The sequence below is a fragment of the Mercenaria mercenaria genome, unplaced genomic scaffold, assembly GCF_021730395.1.
Source record: "Mercenaria mercenaria strain notata unplaced genomic scaffold, MADL_Memer_1 contig_4148, whole genome shotgun sequence".
NCBI lineage: Eukaryota > Metazoa > Mollusca > Bivalvia > Venerida > Veneridae > Mercenaria > Mercenaria mercenaria.
Genome location: NW_026462355.1, coordinates 52,546 through 69,937, shown reverse-complemented (window position 1 = coordinate 69,937; position 17,392 = coordinate 52,546). Strand labels below are relative to the sequence as shown.

Genomic DNA, 17,392 nt, shown 5'->3' with positions numbered 1-17,392 from the left:
ACACACCCGGTTTGTTACACATTTACCTCAGTGTGTGCCTTAAATCTAAGCTCCATGTTTTATTGTTTGGTTAACATAATTTTCCCATTAATGGCATATTTGGTAATGCCTTCATAAGAAATGGACGACGGTTGGGGTAATTTCAGGTAACTGAGCCACTTACCGATTATACCCGATTTTTTTTCCGATAACAGTTGTTTCCCCTGTACAATAAGTTGTCATTTACTTTCTGAGAAGAAAACAAGGTTTTGCAGGCGGGAAAATTAAAATTTTGAATTATCGTCTCTGAAATCGGGCATTAATAAATGATCGTAGTCTGGTAATTAAAATTTCTTATGTTAGAATTGTGGAATATACCTGCTGTACAAATCTGCGATTTAGAGTGTTAACTTTAGTTAAAATCAAATGTTTATGTTTTGCAAGAAATGTAAACAAACCGTTTTAAATTTTCCGGATAAATATTCCATATTGCAAGTAAGCTTTAAGCGATCATTTTATTTACGCAGACCCTTAGGTAGTACTGAAAATGCGAATCTTCGCCCAACTACGAAACATCGTGAACATTCTTACAAATGTTAATATTGCACTAAGACAGGTTAACAGAGGCTTTTAAAATCAGACTGTTGTGCACAAGGAAACATACATCACATATATTAATGACTATAACGGAGATGGTATATCAAGGTCAAAATTGTTAGTTTTGGTCTAGTTTCTCTTACCCTCTATTGTTACACTTTAAACCATAACACGTTTGTGTGAACTATGAAATTTACGCTGAATATATTAAATAGGTTTGATGGATGTTTTGTCATATAAAATAGAGCAAATGGGTGTATTTGTTCCAGAATGAGCAAACGCACGTTAGTGGTGACATATATGACAGTATTTTCTGATTTATTACGGATAGGCCAAAATAATAACATATGTTAAGAAGTGGCTCAGTTACCCGAATACTGTCGTGTAACTGAGCCATACAACGTTCAGTAACTTCATCTGACGCTTGTCGGTGCTGTCCGAGATGACGGATATATAGTAGTTGTATTTCAAAACAGATATAGATATACTGATATCTTTAATGAAATTAATAAACATTAAATTACCTGTTGTTAATAAAATCGCGACAGTGTGTAATGTTTTTTATTAATCCCCCGCCTCGAGTGATGGTGGTCATAGGAATGGTCTCCGTCCTTCCACCCTTTCTTCCTTCCGTCCGTTCGTAACATTTTGTGTCCGCTCTGTATCTCCTAAACCCCTTGAAGGCTTTTCATGAAACTTCGGTCAAATGATCACCTCATCAAGGCGATGTGCAGAACTTATGAGTCTGCCATGTCGACTCAAGGTCAAAGTCACAACTCAAGGTTAAATGTTTGAGTCTTCCATTTTGTATCCGGTCTGTATCGCCTACCCCTCTTGAATGATTTTCATGAAACTTAGGTCAAATAATACCTCATCAAGACGATATGCAGAACTCATAAGTCAGCCATGTTGGCTCAAAGTCATGGTAACAACTCAAGGTCAAACTTTTGAGCCTTCCATTTTGTGTCCGTTCTGCATCTCCTAAATCCCTTGAAGGATATCAATTTGATTTGGATGTAATATTCCCCATATCAAGACGATGTGCAGAATTCAAAATTCACACTCAAATGTTTAATATTTATGCTTCCATCAAATACCACCGACCCTTTCATTAACCATAACAGCGACGGAGGATATAGCTGTCTTTCAAACTGCCTTGTTTGATTTTGACTAAACTTGCACACTGCTTGTGTTGCTTCGTTTAAACTGATTAAATGATATTTGAGTGCAGTCTTAAAAATGTGAACAGCCTATATAATACGACATAGGCACATTTTGGGATATCATCACAAACGTTTAATTACTATTTTAAACAAAATGTATAAAATATGAACGGTTATAGCATTGTAGGCTAAATGGTACAATATTGTGATGCGTTTCCATATTATGCACAAAACATACACTCAGAGACTCAGGAAGAAGACGCAGTCCTACACAAAATAAGAAAATGTACATATGCGTATGCGTAAAAACACATACATGGGCCGCTCTACTGTGAAATTTGCGACAAATTGTATTTAAGTCCAAATGTATGTATTAGTTTATTATTCTTCATCTTAGTCCACATGACAAAGGTGGCTCAGTTACCATAACTAAGTAGGGTAACTGAGCCATTTTGGTAAATTCATTACATTGCGCTTTCCGGAAACATCAAAATAGCGTTTCGGGTACTTTTGTCCGAAATGTGATATCAACATGTATCTAATAACGGAATAATGATATTTTAGAGATGCTGCCATTTGTTTGCAAGATAAGTGGCTCAGTTACCCGAATTTCCCCTACTGTGCCCAAAATGATTGTCGCTTTATAAAATTGATAACATATAAAAGTAGTGTTAAGGAGGAATAGCACTTTGTATTTTTTTTCTAACCTGCATATGATTTTGTTATCATATTAAGTAGAAGTTATCCCCGGCATGAACTTATAACTGTTTTCTTGGCTTTAAGTGAAACGTTTTAGCTGTGACGTCGCAAACATTACCATGCACGTCTGTTTTGGCGCCACGTTAAAAAGCGATAAAATCGGTTTATTTTCTCTCATTTGTTTGTTTTTCATTTAAAGGAATGAAACTTACATCTTTATGTGTGTTATCAAAGGTCAACGACGCTAGATAGTATTTGTCACTTTTATTTTCAAAATGATGGAACAAATGAAGTAAAACGACATTGTCAATTTTTAGATTTTTTTAAAACGGCACACTCGTCTAATAATGAAAAAAAAAAACGGTTCAATTGTTTAGCGAAGTCTTTTATATTTTCTTAAAAGTGAACGTCAAAATATAACGCATAAACCGTTTAGAAATTTTGAGACAACCCTTAACTAATAATAATACACGGAAAGATGAATAAACCCTACGAACTTCCTATTTCTAATTTGACAGTATTGTCTCCCCTTTATAAATTAGCAGTAGGTGATTTACAAATAATGCATTCAATCATTGTGAAAGAACATCTTTGAGGACCATACAGGCAAAACATAACTCACTCATTTACATAAATACATACTGACAATATCTACTGACAGACACAAAGACAGACAGACAGGCAGACAGACAGGCAATGTTACATATAGAGAGAGATGCATAATGAATAAATAGATAAATACATCTCAGAAAAAAATCCCAAAAAAACCCAAATATCTTTCAAAAACAAGCAAGTATACAAATATACAAATAGAAGCAACTATACATCTGTTTATTTGATACTTAATATACAAACACATGTACAGACAATCGGAAGAAACTAATACTTATGGTAATACACGGAAAAATGAAAAATCCTACAAGCTTTGTATTTCGATTTCGATAGTATTGTCACCCATTTGTAAAATGGGTATAATGAGCTTCGTTCTTGTATCACTGTCTGTTATTGATTAAAATACAACTCAACAAAATAGCTTTCTACAAAAACTAAGACTTTCATGGAAAAAAGGAATATAGGACTGAGTCGTATGCAAACGGATATATATGAAATGTGTGTTACTTCCACTGGATTTTAAATTCGTCTGCTTAGAAAGTGAGCACAGACACTTGGGGTTCTGACCTCCACACACCCCATTCTCCTCCGCCACTGGTTAAGTTTACCTAATATATTTTAGCATTTTACCATGTATTGAGCATAGGTGACAATCATAAAACGCATTTTGTAACATTTCAGCGTGTTTTTAATAAATGCATTTTTACCATCAATGCTCTCAATATTACAAGATATGAAACATCGCACGAACAATGGGAACACTTGCTTGCGCTGGACCCTCGCTTTGTGTAGCGCATGTCATAAACCGGGTACCAAAATTGATACTCTTACGGCTATGTTAAACCAGATCATCACTTCTTTATGTAAACAAACCTCGTGTAACACGTGCTGAAGCGATAATGCGGTATAATGTAGTCGAAAAGGTATCAATTTCGGTACCCGGCAACGATATGCGATATGCGCAGTTCAAAGCAGGGATCAATTTTCTGCTATGTTTAAATCTATTTGTGTCTTACTAGTGAAGCATAGATTAAAATCCAATACGTTTGCGATAGTTTTCATTTCGCTTGACCAATTGTTATGAGAAATTTCATAATCGAATAAAAACGCTTTCTTAGGTAATCTTTCGTCACTAATAGTTACACGTTTATTCCAATAACGTACCATGTTCATCCATCTTCGAAATTTACCTGGCAACCAACCTACATCCCCTGTAATCGCTGAAACTGGTGCGAATATGTGCACACCCAAGACATGCCATGAATATACTACCACCTTAGATTTCATACAGTTTGCCAGGTTGTAGTGATGAATACAATCTGACTTAAGTACTTGATCTTCTAAACGAAGATCTGAGAACGACCCATTCACAAACGTCTTCTGTATATTTTGGATTTCCAGTATCGCTATTTCTATTTTCGCAATTCTGTTTTTATTTGAACCAATCAGTCGACTTGTTCGATTGTCAAAGAGTAAGAAAAATGTGCAGTCATTCCAGGACTCGAACCCGAGACCCCTCGTTTACAGAGCAAGTGGCCTACCGACTGAGCTAACCGGCTATCTGACATATTACGACATAAGAATTGTAAATATCAAAATTAAAGGCTAAATGTAGATTTGCAAAATGTTGTAAGTTAAGCTCTGATTGGCTAGCGAAAGGGTCGCCAGAACGAGGCTATCAATAGGTCGTTCTCAGATCCTATGCGTAGCGTAATAGGATAATGTACTTTAGTCAGATTGTGATGAATATAGCCAGTCTATCCTTCTGATCCGTGACATTCCGTGCAAAGCATGGTTGCAAATTATCTAGATACATGTACACTGCTGACTAGTGTACAAAATAAACACACTACAGCTAATGCGGTCTCAATCAAATCGAGTCTGCAATATTCACTATCAGCCTTGTCATCAGTGCTTCCGAGGAATTTACTTTTCAGATTTTGTTAATATGTTATTATTAAGTTATTAAGTATATATCTATTTCAAGAATTTTACAAAAGCAGTTGATACTTTAAGGTTTTTATTTTTTAATAACATCCTTACATCTTTCAACGATGTTTCAGCAAATAACTTCTTATTTACACTACAGTACGTCTTTGATTTTTTATTCCTCGAAGGTGGGCATATTAAAATCGTCTTGTCGGTCCGTCCGACCGTAATTTTGTAAATTCTTGACCGGGCTGTAACTCTGCCATCCATGAAGGAATTTTGTAATAGTTTGGCATAAACTTTAGCCTTAATGAGACGACGTTTCAAATGTAATACTCAGACTCCTAGCTACAAGGTCAATTTCACACTTAGAAGTCAAACGTTAATAGGGTCTGTTTCGTGTCCGGTTCGTAACTTTGCCATTCATCAAGAGGTTTTGAAATTACTTAGCATAAAGTTTATCTTAATGAGACGACGTGTCAGGGGCAAGTCCCAGACTTCTAGCACCAAGGTCAAGGTCAGACTTAGAGTTCTAATGTTAACAGGATCTGTTTTGTGTCTGGTCCATATTTCTGCCATCGATAAAGGGATTTTGGAATACCTTAGCATAAATGGTAACCATAATCAGACAATGTGTCATGCGCAAGACCCAGATCCATTGCTCCAAGGTCAAAGTCATACTTAGAAGTCATAGGTTAATAGAACATTTTCCGTGTCCGATATATAAGTCTGTTATCCATGAAAGGATTTTGAAACAACTTGGCATAAATGTTTACCATAATGAGGCAACGTGTTACGCTCAAGACCCAGACCACTAGCTCCAAGATCAAGCTTACACTTAGAAGTCAAGTCAAAGTTTAATAGGATTCCTTTCATGTCCGGTTTGTAACACTGTCATTCATCAAGGAATTTCGAAAACACTTGGCACAGATATTCCCCATAACGAGAAAACGTGTCATGCATAACAAAAAGACCACCAGCTCTAAGGTAAAGGTCACATTTAGAGGTTGACGGTTTACATGGTGTGTTTCTTGTCCGTTCCATAACTCTTACATCGATTAAGAAATTTTAATATTATATGGCATAAACGTTCCCTATATTGAAATGACGTGTCAGACACAAGCCCAAGACCCCAAGCTTCAAGGTGAAAGTCGCACTTAGATTTAACATTGTATCTTTCTTGTGCGGTGAATAACTCGTGTCACAATTCTTCCTTATGATGAGCTGGTGTGTCATCCACAAAACCCAGACCCTTGCTCCAAAGTCAAGATTACCTTCGGTGAACTTGTTTAATCTGGTCGCAAAATGAGTCATACCTAAACTATTCTGGCATATTTTGCGCAGACAACTGTAGCATTTTTGGGTACACTTCGGAGGCGTTTGTCACTAATAGTGCCAGCTCTTATTTGAGCTTCAATTGTAAATACTTAGTATATTTTGAGAGTATTATATACTTGTATTTTTCCCTATCAAATGTCAAGGTTAGTAGTGGCTATTGTTATGTTACCTTAAAGACACGCCACAAATATACTGTAATCTTTTGTATTTCCATGATGGTAATTATACATGTTTATATGAAGAAATGAGGAATAACAAGTATCTATTTACAATTTGACAGTAACAGATATAGGGCTAAGACAATGCATTTAATGTCAAAATGAATTATTCAGTTAATGTAGTAGTATGCACGATTATTTGCACCAAGGTCATGTGAGAGGAAAAAGTAGACCATTAGGTATTGGTAGGTCTTTAACACTTCTAATTTCTTGAATACCGATGGATAAAAATAAATGCTATAGCCTATAATTAACGGTTAATGCAACCACGATAATGTTACACACCGATAGCCACACGAGAACTACATGCACATATAGACTTGCCACAGTTCGCTACTGCGAAAATATAAAGTGGTAATATTGGACTGGGAATTCATGGCATGAGTATCTAACGGCCCTATTTTGAACATTTTCTAGACTTTGGTAATCTTTGTAACCCCATATACTCGAACAGTAGTCTAGCACTGGAACAACATAGGTATAGAATAACTTCTCAAAAGATTTGAACCCGATTTCTTTCGAATGTACTTTATTAATCATACCGCCTAATGCTCGCCCTCCAGCTTTACCGAGAACTTTGCTGTGTAGATTGTAGTCTGTTTTTTCACTGAATACTACACCCAGGTATTTGTATTCACTTATAGTTTCTAAGATATTATTACCAATTTGGTGTACAAACTCTGATCTTGACCGTCTGCCTTTCCGGAAATGAACACATTTAGACTTCGTAGTATTAATTAACACTCTCCATTTTTTACACCAAATATGTAATAAATTTAACATTGCCTGCAGATCATTATCGTTATTGGCTATAAGAACATTGTCGTCTGCATAGAGAAGAATTGAGATTTTAGCATTACCAACAGATACCACCTTGTCCAAACCATTGATGTCAGCAACAAGGTCGTTGATGAACACAGCAAAAAGCGTCGGCTATATTGTATTTCCCTGGACGACTCCCGTTTTACAATCAAACCATTGCGTTAGTTTTTCATTTATTCTGATACATGACTGTGTTTTTTCATACATTGATTTGATTGTATTGTATATTTTTCCGTCTATGCCAGAGCATAAAATTTTGTAGAGGAGCATATCTCTGTCAACAAAATCAAAGGCCTTGCTCAGGTCGATGAAAGCTGCATGGACATTGTCAATGTTTCTAATAATTGTATTTAATGTGTACACATGATCTTCACACGATCTATCTTTCCTGAAACCATTTTGCTCTTCTGCAAGACACGCATTTTCTTCAAGGAATGTAGAAACGCGTTTATTTATTAGAGATACAGTTTACTTATGCAAGTTTGAAGACTTACACCGCAATAATTTAGTGGAACACTTCTGTCAGAATTGACGTCTTTAAGAATTGGGCAATATTGGATATAAATAGCACAGCGACGCTATACAATCACATATCATAGAATAAGAATGACACGTTTTGTAAATAGAATCGTCAGATATTGAACAACAATGATGACTTTTACCATAAGAATATCGAACATACAATAAGAATAACGACATATACAATAACAATGGTAAGACTTAGAATATGAATGACACGACATTGAATAACAATATCAAAGATACAACAAGAATAACGAAATATAGAATAACAATAATGACTTTTAGAATATGAAAGACAAGCCACTGAATAACAATAACAAACATACAATAATAATAACATATAATTTAGCAACGTTTGACATGCCATACAGGGGAAATAATAAGATACGTATCACAGGTTTTTGCTTATTTTATTCAGTAACTATATGCCGTAAACAGAGACTGATATTGATGTTTTTAATCGCCAAGGGAAGCATTAATTCTTCATTTTAGATAAATAATTTTAATATCTTTGTAAAGAGAAAAGAATGGCCAACACTTCAATAGGATAATAAATATTGTGTGTTCATTCTAATCAAAACAATATTTGTTAAAACCTTTTTTCCCTCTTTGTTTCTATTGGAACATATCAACCAGATAAAAATCGATATCGCACAGCCAAGTGATTTCAAGGGGGGATAATTTTACCGATAAGACGGCAAATTTTACCTAATTGTTGATCATGGCACTTGTCTATATCACTGCTGCACAGCTTGATTTTCAGCCTCTTTGCCTCCTCGAAAATCTTGGCCTCCACATCCTCGTCATAGTGGCCTGTATCGCCTGGAATGCCCAATATGTCCAGATTTATGCGACGACCGTACTGAGCTAGTTCATCCTGCTCCATTTTAGCCGATTTTAGGTCAGATTTAAGGTATTAAGATACTTGTGCTTTTAGGGAAATAATTTCATCTTTGAGATTCTGAGTCTCTTTTTGAACAATAGCATTGATTTCTCCCTTTAACTCAAATAAAATGTCATCTCTCAACTGAGCTTTCAGATCTTTTATCAACAGAGGGGCTAACTGCGAGCTCAGTTCCCTCAGATCGGCCTGACTAAATTTGTTGTCATGTTGTTTTCTAAAATGTTTCCTAAGTGGGTAGGGGGACTCTTTCCAGCTCTCCTTCCGACTCAAATGCTTCGAAATAATCAGTAATTTCTCCTTCACTCTCAGAAATATTGTCACTAAAGTCAGTTTTAGGAAATGGTATAGGCTTATGCTTCTTACTTACAGATGTTTGACTTGGTGAGGATTTTTTTCGATTTCTCTTTCGATTTCCCATTTATCAGGTAAACCTCAGGTCCAGGTATATCACAGGTAAAAAGTCACAGGTGTGTCAGGTAAAAGTTAAATGTAGGTTTATGACTCATTTTTCGTCATTCATTGTTTAAATTATATGTAACATACTTCATTTCCACGAAAATAATTTCCGACATTTTGTTTTGACCGGAAGTATTACGCTTTCTGAAACACGATTCTCCCAGTCTATTCTTTTACGACTTGCGTATACAATGCCCTTATTTCACGTTTGGCCTTCTTGTAGCTTCTATAAAATTCGTCGTCGGCCTCTCTCGGTCTTCCCTTACGACATCAATTTCTACGATACCGTATCAAAACATTATGTGCCTCTCGAATCTGAGTATTCCAGTATGGTTTTAAATTGGTTTAAAAACGAACTTTGGCAAATGTTCCTTTGGAGCTGAAAAAAGGACATTACAGACTTGAATATATGCCTCGTCAATATCGGTTTTACTAAGGACAGAGGTTTCTAATCTTTTCAACGACTCATTTCCACGTACAGAGTTTCTATACATAAGCAGATCTTGCTCATTCACTCTTTTCCAGTTTATTCTGGCACTGCTTTCAATAACCGTGACCCTATCTAACGTCATTTCCTGTACCGGCGGAAGTGGAAGATTGAGAAACGTTTAATTATGTCTCCCCCAGGAGACATATTGTTTTTGCCCTGTCCGTCCGTCCGTCCGTCCGTACGTCACACTTCATTTCCGAGCTATAACTGGAGAACCATTTGACCTAGAACCTTCAAACTTCATAGGATTGTAGGGCTGCTGGAGTAGACGACCCCTATTGTTTTTGGGGTCACTCCGTCAAAGGTCAAGGTCACAGGGACCTGAACATTGAAAACCATTTCCGATCAATAACTAGAGAACCACTTGACCCAGAATGTTGAAACTTCATAGAATGATTGGTCATGAAGAGTAGACGACCCCTATTGATTTTGGGGTCACTGCGTCAAAGGTCAAGGTCACAGGGGCCTGAACATTGAAAACCATTTCCGATCAATAACTAGAGAACCACTTGATCCAGAATGTTGAAACTTCATAGGATGATTGGTCATGAAGAGTAGATGACCCGTATTGATTTTGGGGTCACTCCGTCAAAGGTCAAGGTCACAGGGGCCTGAACATTGAAAACCATTTCCGATCAATAACTAGAGAACCACTTGACCCAGAATGTTGAAACTTCATAGGATGATTGGTCATAAAGAGTAGATGACCCGTATTGATTTTGGGGTCACTCCGTCAAAGGTCAAGGTCACAGGGGCCTGAACATTGAAAACCATTTCCGATCAATAACTAGAGAACCACTTGACCCAGAATGTTGAAACTTCATAGGATGATTGATCATAAAGAGTAGATGACCTCTATCGATTTTGGGGTCAGTCCATTAAAGGTCAAGGTCACAGGGGCCTGAACATTAAAAACCATTTCCGGTCAGTAACTTGAGAACCACTTGACCCAGAATGTTGAAACTTAATAGGATGATTGGTCATGCAGAGTAGATGACCCCTAACGATTTTGGGGTCACTCTGTGAAAGGTCAAGGTCACACGGGCCTGAATATTGAAAACCATTTCCGGTCAGTAACTTGAGAACCACTTGACCCAGAATGATGAAACTTCATAGGATGATTGGTCATGCAGAGTAGATGACCCCTAACGATTTTAGGATCACTCTGTTAAAGGTCAAGGCCACAGGGGCCTGAACATGGAAAACCATTTCCAATCAATAACTTGAGAACCTCTCGACCCAGAATGTTGAAACTTCATAGGATGATTGTTCAAGCAGGGTAAATGACCCGTATTGTTTTTGGGGTCACTCCGTTAAAGGTCAAGGTCACAGGGGCCTAAACATTGATAACCAGTTCCGTTCAATAACTTGAGAACCACTTGACCCAGAATGTTGAAACTTCATAGGATGATTGAACATGCAGAGTAGATGACCCCTATTGATTTTGGGGTCAGTCTATTAAAGGTCAAGGTCACAGTGGCCTGTTCATGTAAAATCATTTTTTGGAAATAACTTGAGAACCACTTGACCTACAATGTTGAAACTTAATAGGATGATTGGACATGCAGAGTAGATGACCCTTATTTATTTTGAGGTCACTTGATCAAAGGTCAAGGTCACAGGAGCCTGAACAGTGACTTGAGAACCACTAGGCCAAGAGTGTTGAAATTTAGCGGGATGACTGGACATGTCAAGTAGATGATCCCTATTGCAGCTAACCATCAGTGTCTCTTTGACTTTCGCTCCTGACCCCTATTGACTTCTTGCCAATAGGACTTTGCATTGGGGGAGACATGCGCTGTTTTACAAAAGCATTTTCTAGTTGTAATCAACAATTTCACAACTCATAATACAATCAGTGATTTCTACTGGTAAACATATATTGTCAATTAGAGACTGGTGTACATTACCGTATGCAACAAATGAGTATCTAGCCCCTGTACAAATAGGTAATGCGTCAACTGCAATAAGATTAGTATTTCTTAAGAAAGTACAAAACAAAGTACCTCTTATGTTTGCATTATTACTTTTAACATATATGCATTTTATTACAGCTGTTTTACTTATGTTGGGCTTATTTACATGTGTTTGTCGGAAAATAGCTTTAAGCTAGTGTTATATGTTTATACTTAACCGACGTCTTGTATCTTGCATTCAAAATAGTACATTTTGAGTTAAAATCTCCCATGTAAAAAATGTACCAAATGCAGAGTAAGTACTTAAAATATCATTTAACGTGTTGATATATTCCTTTTACAGATTAACAGGATATATTGAACATGGCAAATACTGTTGAATTATATATATATTGACTTGGTACAAATTTTAATTGTATACCAATTATACAATCATCGTCTATAACCACAGGGGTTATATATCTGTTTAAATCACGGTGCCAAACGGTAGCCACACACCCTTTTCCAACCTTGCGCCTACTTGATAGTTTTAAGACTTTGTCACAAACAGTATGATATTTATACAAGTTAGTTACAGAATCAAGAAAATGTAAGTTGCCTTCTAACAGCCAATGTTCGCTTACACCAGCAACGCTAATATCATTTCTCAATATTGTAGCACACACAAGTACGTCGCCCCTGACATAATGCCAATCGCATTCCATTAAGTTTAGCTGTAAATAAAGAACCGATTGTTACTATGTTTAGTCTAACTGGACCGACAACGGCCAGAATCTATTGTTTAGATTTAAAGAATCCATTGTTACTATGTTTAGTCTAACTGGGTCGACAACGGCTAAAATCTGTTATCGTTTTCAACACCATTCTCTCGGTCGGAAGTTCTGAATCGCAAGAGGCGTTCGTCACTACGCCCGCCGTTATGTCGACTGCCGTATGCGCCACGTGACATCCATCGCCTACACAAAATCCCACGAGGCCAGAAGCCTCGTTTTAACACTAACTCAGAATTTTCGTCTGCTTACACGTTTAGACGCAAAAATATTTTATTTCTCGATTTACGTATTGGGAAAGAACGCATGTTTGTTAGTTTTGGATCTTTGTTCATAATATATGATTGAACACTAATTAAATTTACAAACTCATTGTAACCACGAACAAAACATTCTTTGTACGTTTCCTTCTATATTCAGCAAATTCATTATCCACACTCACCACCGACACGCCACTATTTCTATCCGTTATTCGAACAGATATTGCTTCTCCGCACATATTCGTACTTAAAACAACACTGTGTGGTTGCTGTAATTGGTTACCATTTATGACTGATTGAGCACTACTTCTACCCGATATCCGTACTGGTATCGAATCGCATTGCATATTTGTACTGTTATCGGCTGTTTCTGTTTGTTTCCAATGGTTACCGTGGAAATGATGTTGACTATTTAAGTCATTCGTATTTACATTACTTACAACACTAGAATTATAAGTAGTCGGATTTATGACAGTATTTATATTGTCAAATGACATATCATCACCGACACCACGTTCAGTCGACGTCTGCTCACGGTGAAGACGACGTCTGCTCACGTTCAGTCGACTTCTGCTCACTTTCACTCGACGTCTGCTCACGAAAAAGATATTTACCGCCTGTGGAAAAGTATTTCTGTAAGACATTGTCTATAGGTAAGAGACCACCAATTCAAAAAAAGGGAACTTACTGGGAATGAGGTAAGTGTATACCTGGGAATAAGGTAACGTCTATGCGTTCTGATTGGTCAGTCATGTAAACAAACCCAGGAAGTGATTATTTTTTTCAAAATTGATATTTTTTCACTGCATTTACAGTATTTTATTATACATTTTGACAAAATTTGCTACATTTTATGTGTATTGAAAAAGAGTTTTATCAAACGAATTTCTCCCGCCATGTCAATGTTGTAAACAGGGGGTCATCTCATTCACACGAAAATTACTTAAATAAAGTATCACTATTCATACGTTTTTCGTCCAATATTTTGGTAGAACTAAGATAGTTCTTGAAAAAATTGTAATTAGATGTATAGATGTATGGAAGGCCGTACACGCCATAATGTTACAAGGTCATAATAAGCTAAATAGTTTCCCCTATATATTCTATATAAAACTGACCTTTTTTAAAGAGCTACCAAACATAACTATACCCATTTCAGAGAACAAATCCTTACCTCATTTTAAAGAGTTATGATAAAACTGATATAAAATGAAGAGAAAAGTAGGGGTCATGTATCTTCTAAGAGAGATTTTTCTGGTCACATTTGCTTACTGTAAACTGACATCAAAATCACACTGCTGTGACCTGGAAGTACTACTCATACTAAAATTGAGCTTGACTTCACCAAATACAACCTGCTCTCCCATTTTTCCTACCAAAATGTCAAAAATACACCCACAATGAAATTTAAACAGAAACTAGCTTCAATTTAGACCTCTGTTGCCTTGCAAAGTGAAAAAATAGTGTTCAAATACCTGGCAGCCATTACGCGACTAGACCAGATGGCTCCCACGCTGGTTCCTTTAGTTTAGTTAGGCAACAATGTAAGTCTATGGGAAAACAATTGGTGGTCTCTAACCTTTACCACTCCACTTACATGAGACTTTTATGTCACATGTTCGTGTGACCTCGCTGTAGTCATTCTTAGATTCTTAGATGTAGATTCTTTTTTCTTTTTTCTTTTTTTTTTGTTAGTTTGTCTTGAGTTTTTCAACAGTATTTCAGTTATGTTACGGCGGGAAGTTAACCCAACCAGTCTTCCTGAATTCTGTACCAGTACAAAACCTGTTCACCGCCAAGTAATTGCCACCTTCCCCTCATGAATCAAAGGTGGAGGACGAATGGTTTTTATCATATCGTCACGGAGAACGTACGTCTCGTCCAGAGTTCGAACTCACGAACTCACGAACCGCGATCCGTAGCTCTCCCTATTGAGCTAAGCGGGCGGGCTCGAGATTCTCCTTTAACGTTATCCAGCTTTAAGGTTCTTCATTGTGATTATAAAACGATGAAGAATCGAGAAAATACAAGTACATTTATACGGCAATATTAAGTGCATACATGCCTTTTTAAGTATACAGAATATTTTTACGAGACAATACCCGAAATTTTATTATACTAGTAAATAATTTAATCTTGAATATATAAATTTTTGGCAAAGAAAATTTCAAACCGTTTTTATCCGTGAATTAAACGAGTGTGCGACTTTTTTTCTCAAAAAACGTAAGCTTTGAGAATGTCGTTTTTTTCATTGTTTCCATCGTTTTGAAAACTAAAGTGAAGAATACTGTTTAGCGCCGTAGACCTTTATATGATACACATAAAGATGTAAGTTTCGTTGCCGTAAATTGGAAAACAAACAAATGAGAGAAAATAAACCGATTTTTATCGCGTTTTTACTCGGCGCCAAAAACTGACGTGCATGGTATACTAAAGGTTTCAAACTTAGAAATGATATACTTTACAATGGAACATATCTCTTGTATTTCAAGTCAAACACTATTATACATTGCGTATACGTGTTTTGTTTATTTATATGTGTTTATTATAAAACTAAAGCTGCTTTTGAGAAAAGCACATGTCTACCACAACTGCATGCCTAATCATTCAAATAGTAAATCAGTCTTTATACATGTATACTGTTAACTCAATACAAATATACCTCTGAAGAGTAAAAAGGCTGATTTTGGGTAATTCAAGGGCCATAATTCTGAAGTGCCTGGTGGAATTCAACTAGTTATCAAACTTGGTCAAGGATGTATTGGGAAACACATTTTATTAAAGTTTAGTGAAGATCGGGTGAGAAATGTTCGACTAAGACGCGGACAAGAGTAAAAGGCTGATTTTCGGTAATTCAAGGGCCTTAATTCCGAAGTGCCTAGGCCGATTTGGCTATGTGTCGAACTTGACTTAGGACTTATAATCAAGCATATTTTGTTCAAGGTTATTGAAGATTGGATGAGAAATATTCGACTAGAGCGCGGACAAGCGTAAAAAAGGCCAATTTTCGGTAACTCAGGGGTCATAATTCCGAAGTTCCTGGGCCGATTTGGCTAGTTATCAAACTTGGCCAAGGATTTATAGTCAAACACATGTTGTTCATGTTTGGTGAAGATCGGATGAGAAATGATCGATTTAGAGTACGGACAAGAGTAAAGGGGCAGATTACGGTAATTCATGGGTCATAATTCCGAAGTGCCTGGGCCGATATGGCTAGTTATCGACCTAGGCCGTGGGCTTATGTTCAAAAATAAATTTGTTAAAGTTTGGTGATGATCGGATTAGAAATGACTGACTTAGAGTGCGGACAAGATTTGTTACAGACGGACACACGGACAGACAGAAGTAAATCAATATGTCTCCCACCACACCGTGGTGTGGGAGACATAATTCCTAAATTATAGTCTGCGAAACTTCAAATGTATATTGAGATTATTTATGACGATGAGCTGTAAATGCTTATGTCGAAATAAAGCTTCTGTTTAGTTCTTATTATTCTGGTACCTTCATTTCTTCTTCAGGTTGAACCATCGTCATGTTTGATTTTCTCCGTCACAATTGTGAAGGGTTACAACATAACCAAAGGATATAATCTGTGGCCCAGTCTCTGTAAGTCCTCTAGTTTTTTTATTTCGTAATCCAGAAATTAGGCAAAGGTTCATCCACTGTAGCCATTATTACATTCCTTCCGGAATTGTTTAAGACCGGATGCCGCTTTCTACCGTATGTCATACAAAAATATACTCATTTGAATAAACCTTGTGTATGAAAAATGCGGAAATCTTTCTCTTTGAAAGTATTTTCGGCTACACACGAATTATTTAATAGATTGTTTCAATACTGACTTTCAGATGTTAGCGTTATGTTTATGTAACTGTTCAATCAGTTAAAGGTTCACCGTAACAATGTATCCCAAATTTGGACGATTTCTACCAACATTTAGGGGCTAAAATACACCACCCACCCGAGCAACATTTTCGCTATTTTTAATAATATAATCTGAAAGTGGATCCTTCGGAAGCATCAAGAACAAGGCAAACAGTGATAATTGCAGACTCGGTTTGATTGAGTTTGTTCATGAGTAGTAATGGAAAATGCAACACTGCCCACGCCCCAAAGTACCGGCTTAAGCAGTATTCAATCTTCAAATTTAAATGAGTTGAAATCAATGATCCCGAGGGACCAGAAAATATAACAACACTGAGATGAAGTCGGGATGACTTTTTTACGGCCGCCACACAACACTTAACACCAGCTGCTGTAAAGTAAATAAAATCTGGAAATTAGATCCCTCGGAAGCATCGAGAACAAGGCAAACTGTGAACATTGCAGACTCGGTTTGATTGAGTCTGTTTATGGGCAGTAATGGAAAATGCAACACTGCCAACGCCCACTAGCACCGGGTTAAGCAGTATTCAATCTTCAAATTTAAATGAGTTAAAATGGGTTATAGACAACGTGCAAATCAAATGTTATACATATAAATCACATTCTATTTCTTAATAAATCAAGCCTACTTGTGTTTCATTCAGAAAAGTTTGGGGTGCCAATAGTTTCCTTCTATTTTAAATGTCAAAGTAAGCTTACTTGTATAATTTTGATTTTAGATAAAGATACGTTAAAATGTAACATACATAACAGTTCCTACTCAAAGTTTCCATCTTAAGAAATTAGCAACATTGAATGCACCCCAGCTATTGCATTGATATGATTTTAA

At 36.6% G+C, this 17,392-nt stretch overlaps 1 protein-coding gene across 1 annotated transcript in view; it reads left to right on the top strand.

The window, feature by feature from the left end:
* The first annotated feature begins 14,402 nt into the window (after positions 1-14,402).
* LOC128553653 (cytosolic phospholipase A2-like) overlaps positions 14,403-17,392 on the top strand; it is a 50,480-nt gene continuing 47,490 nt past the window's right edge. Inside the window, exons 1-2 of the mRNA XM_053534830.1 lie at positions 14,403-14,474; positions 16,197-16,284. Of these exons, the coding sequence (XP_053390805.1) occupies positions 14,403-14,474; positions 16,197-16,284 (160 nt within the window). The remainder of the gene's footprint in view (positions 14,475-16,196; positions 16,285-17,392) is intronic.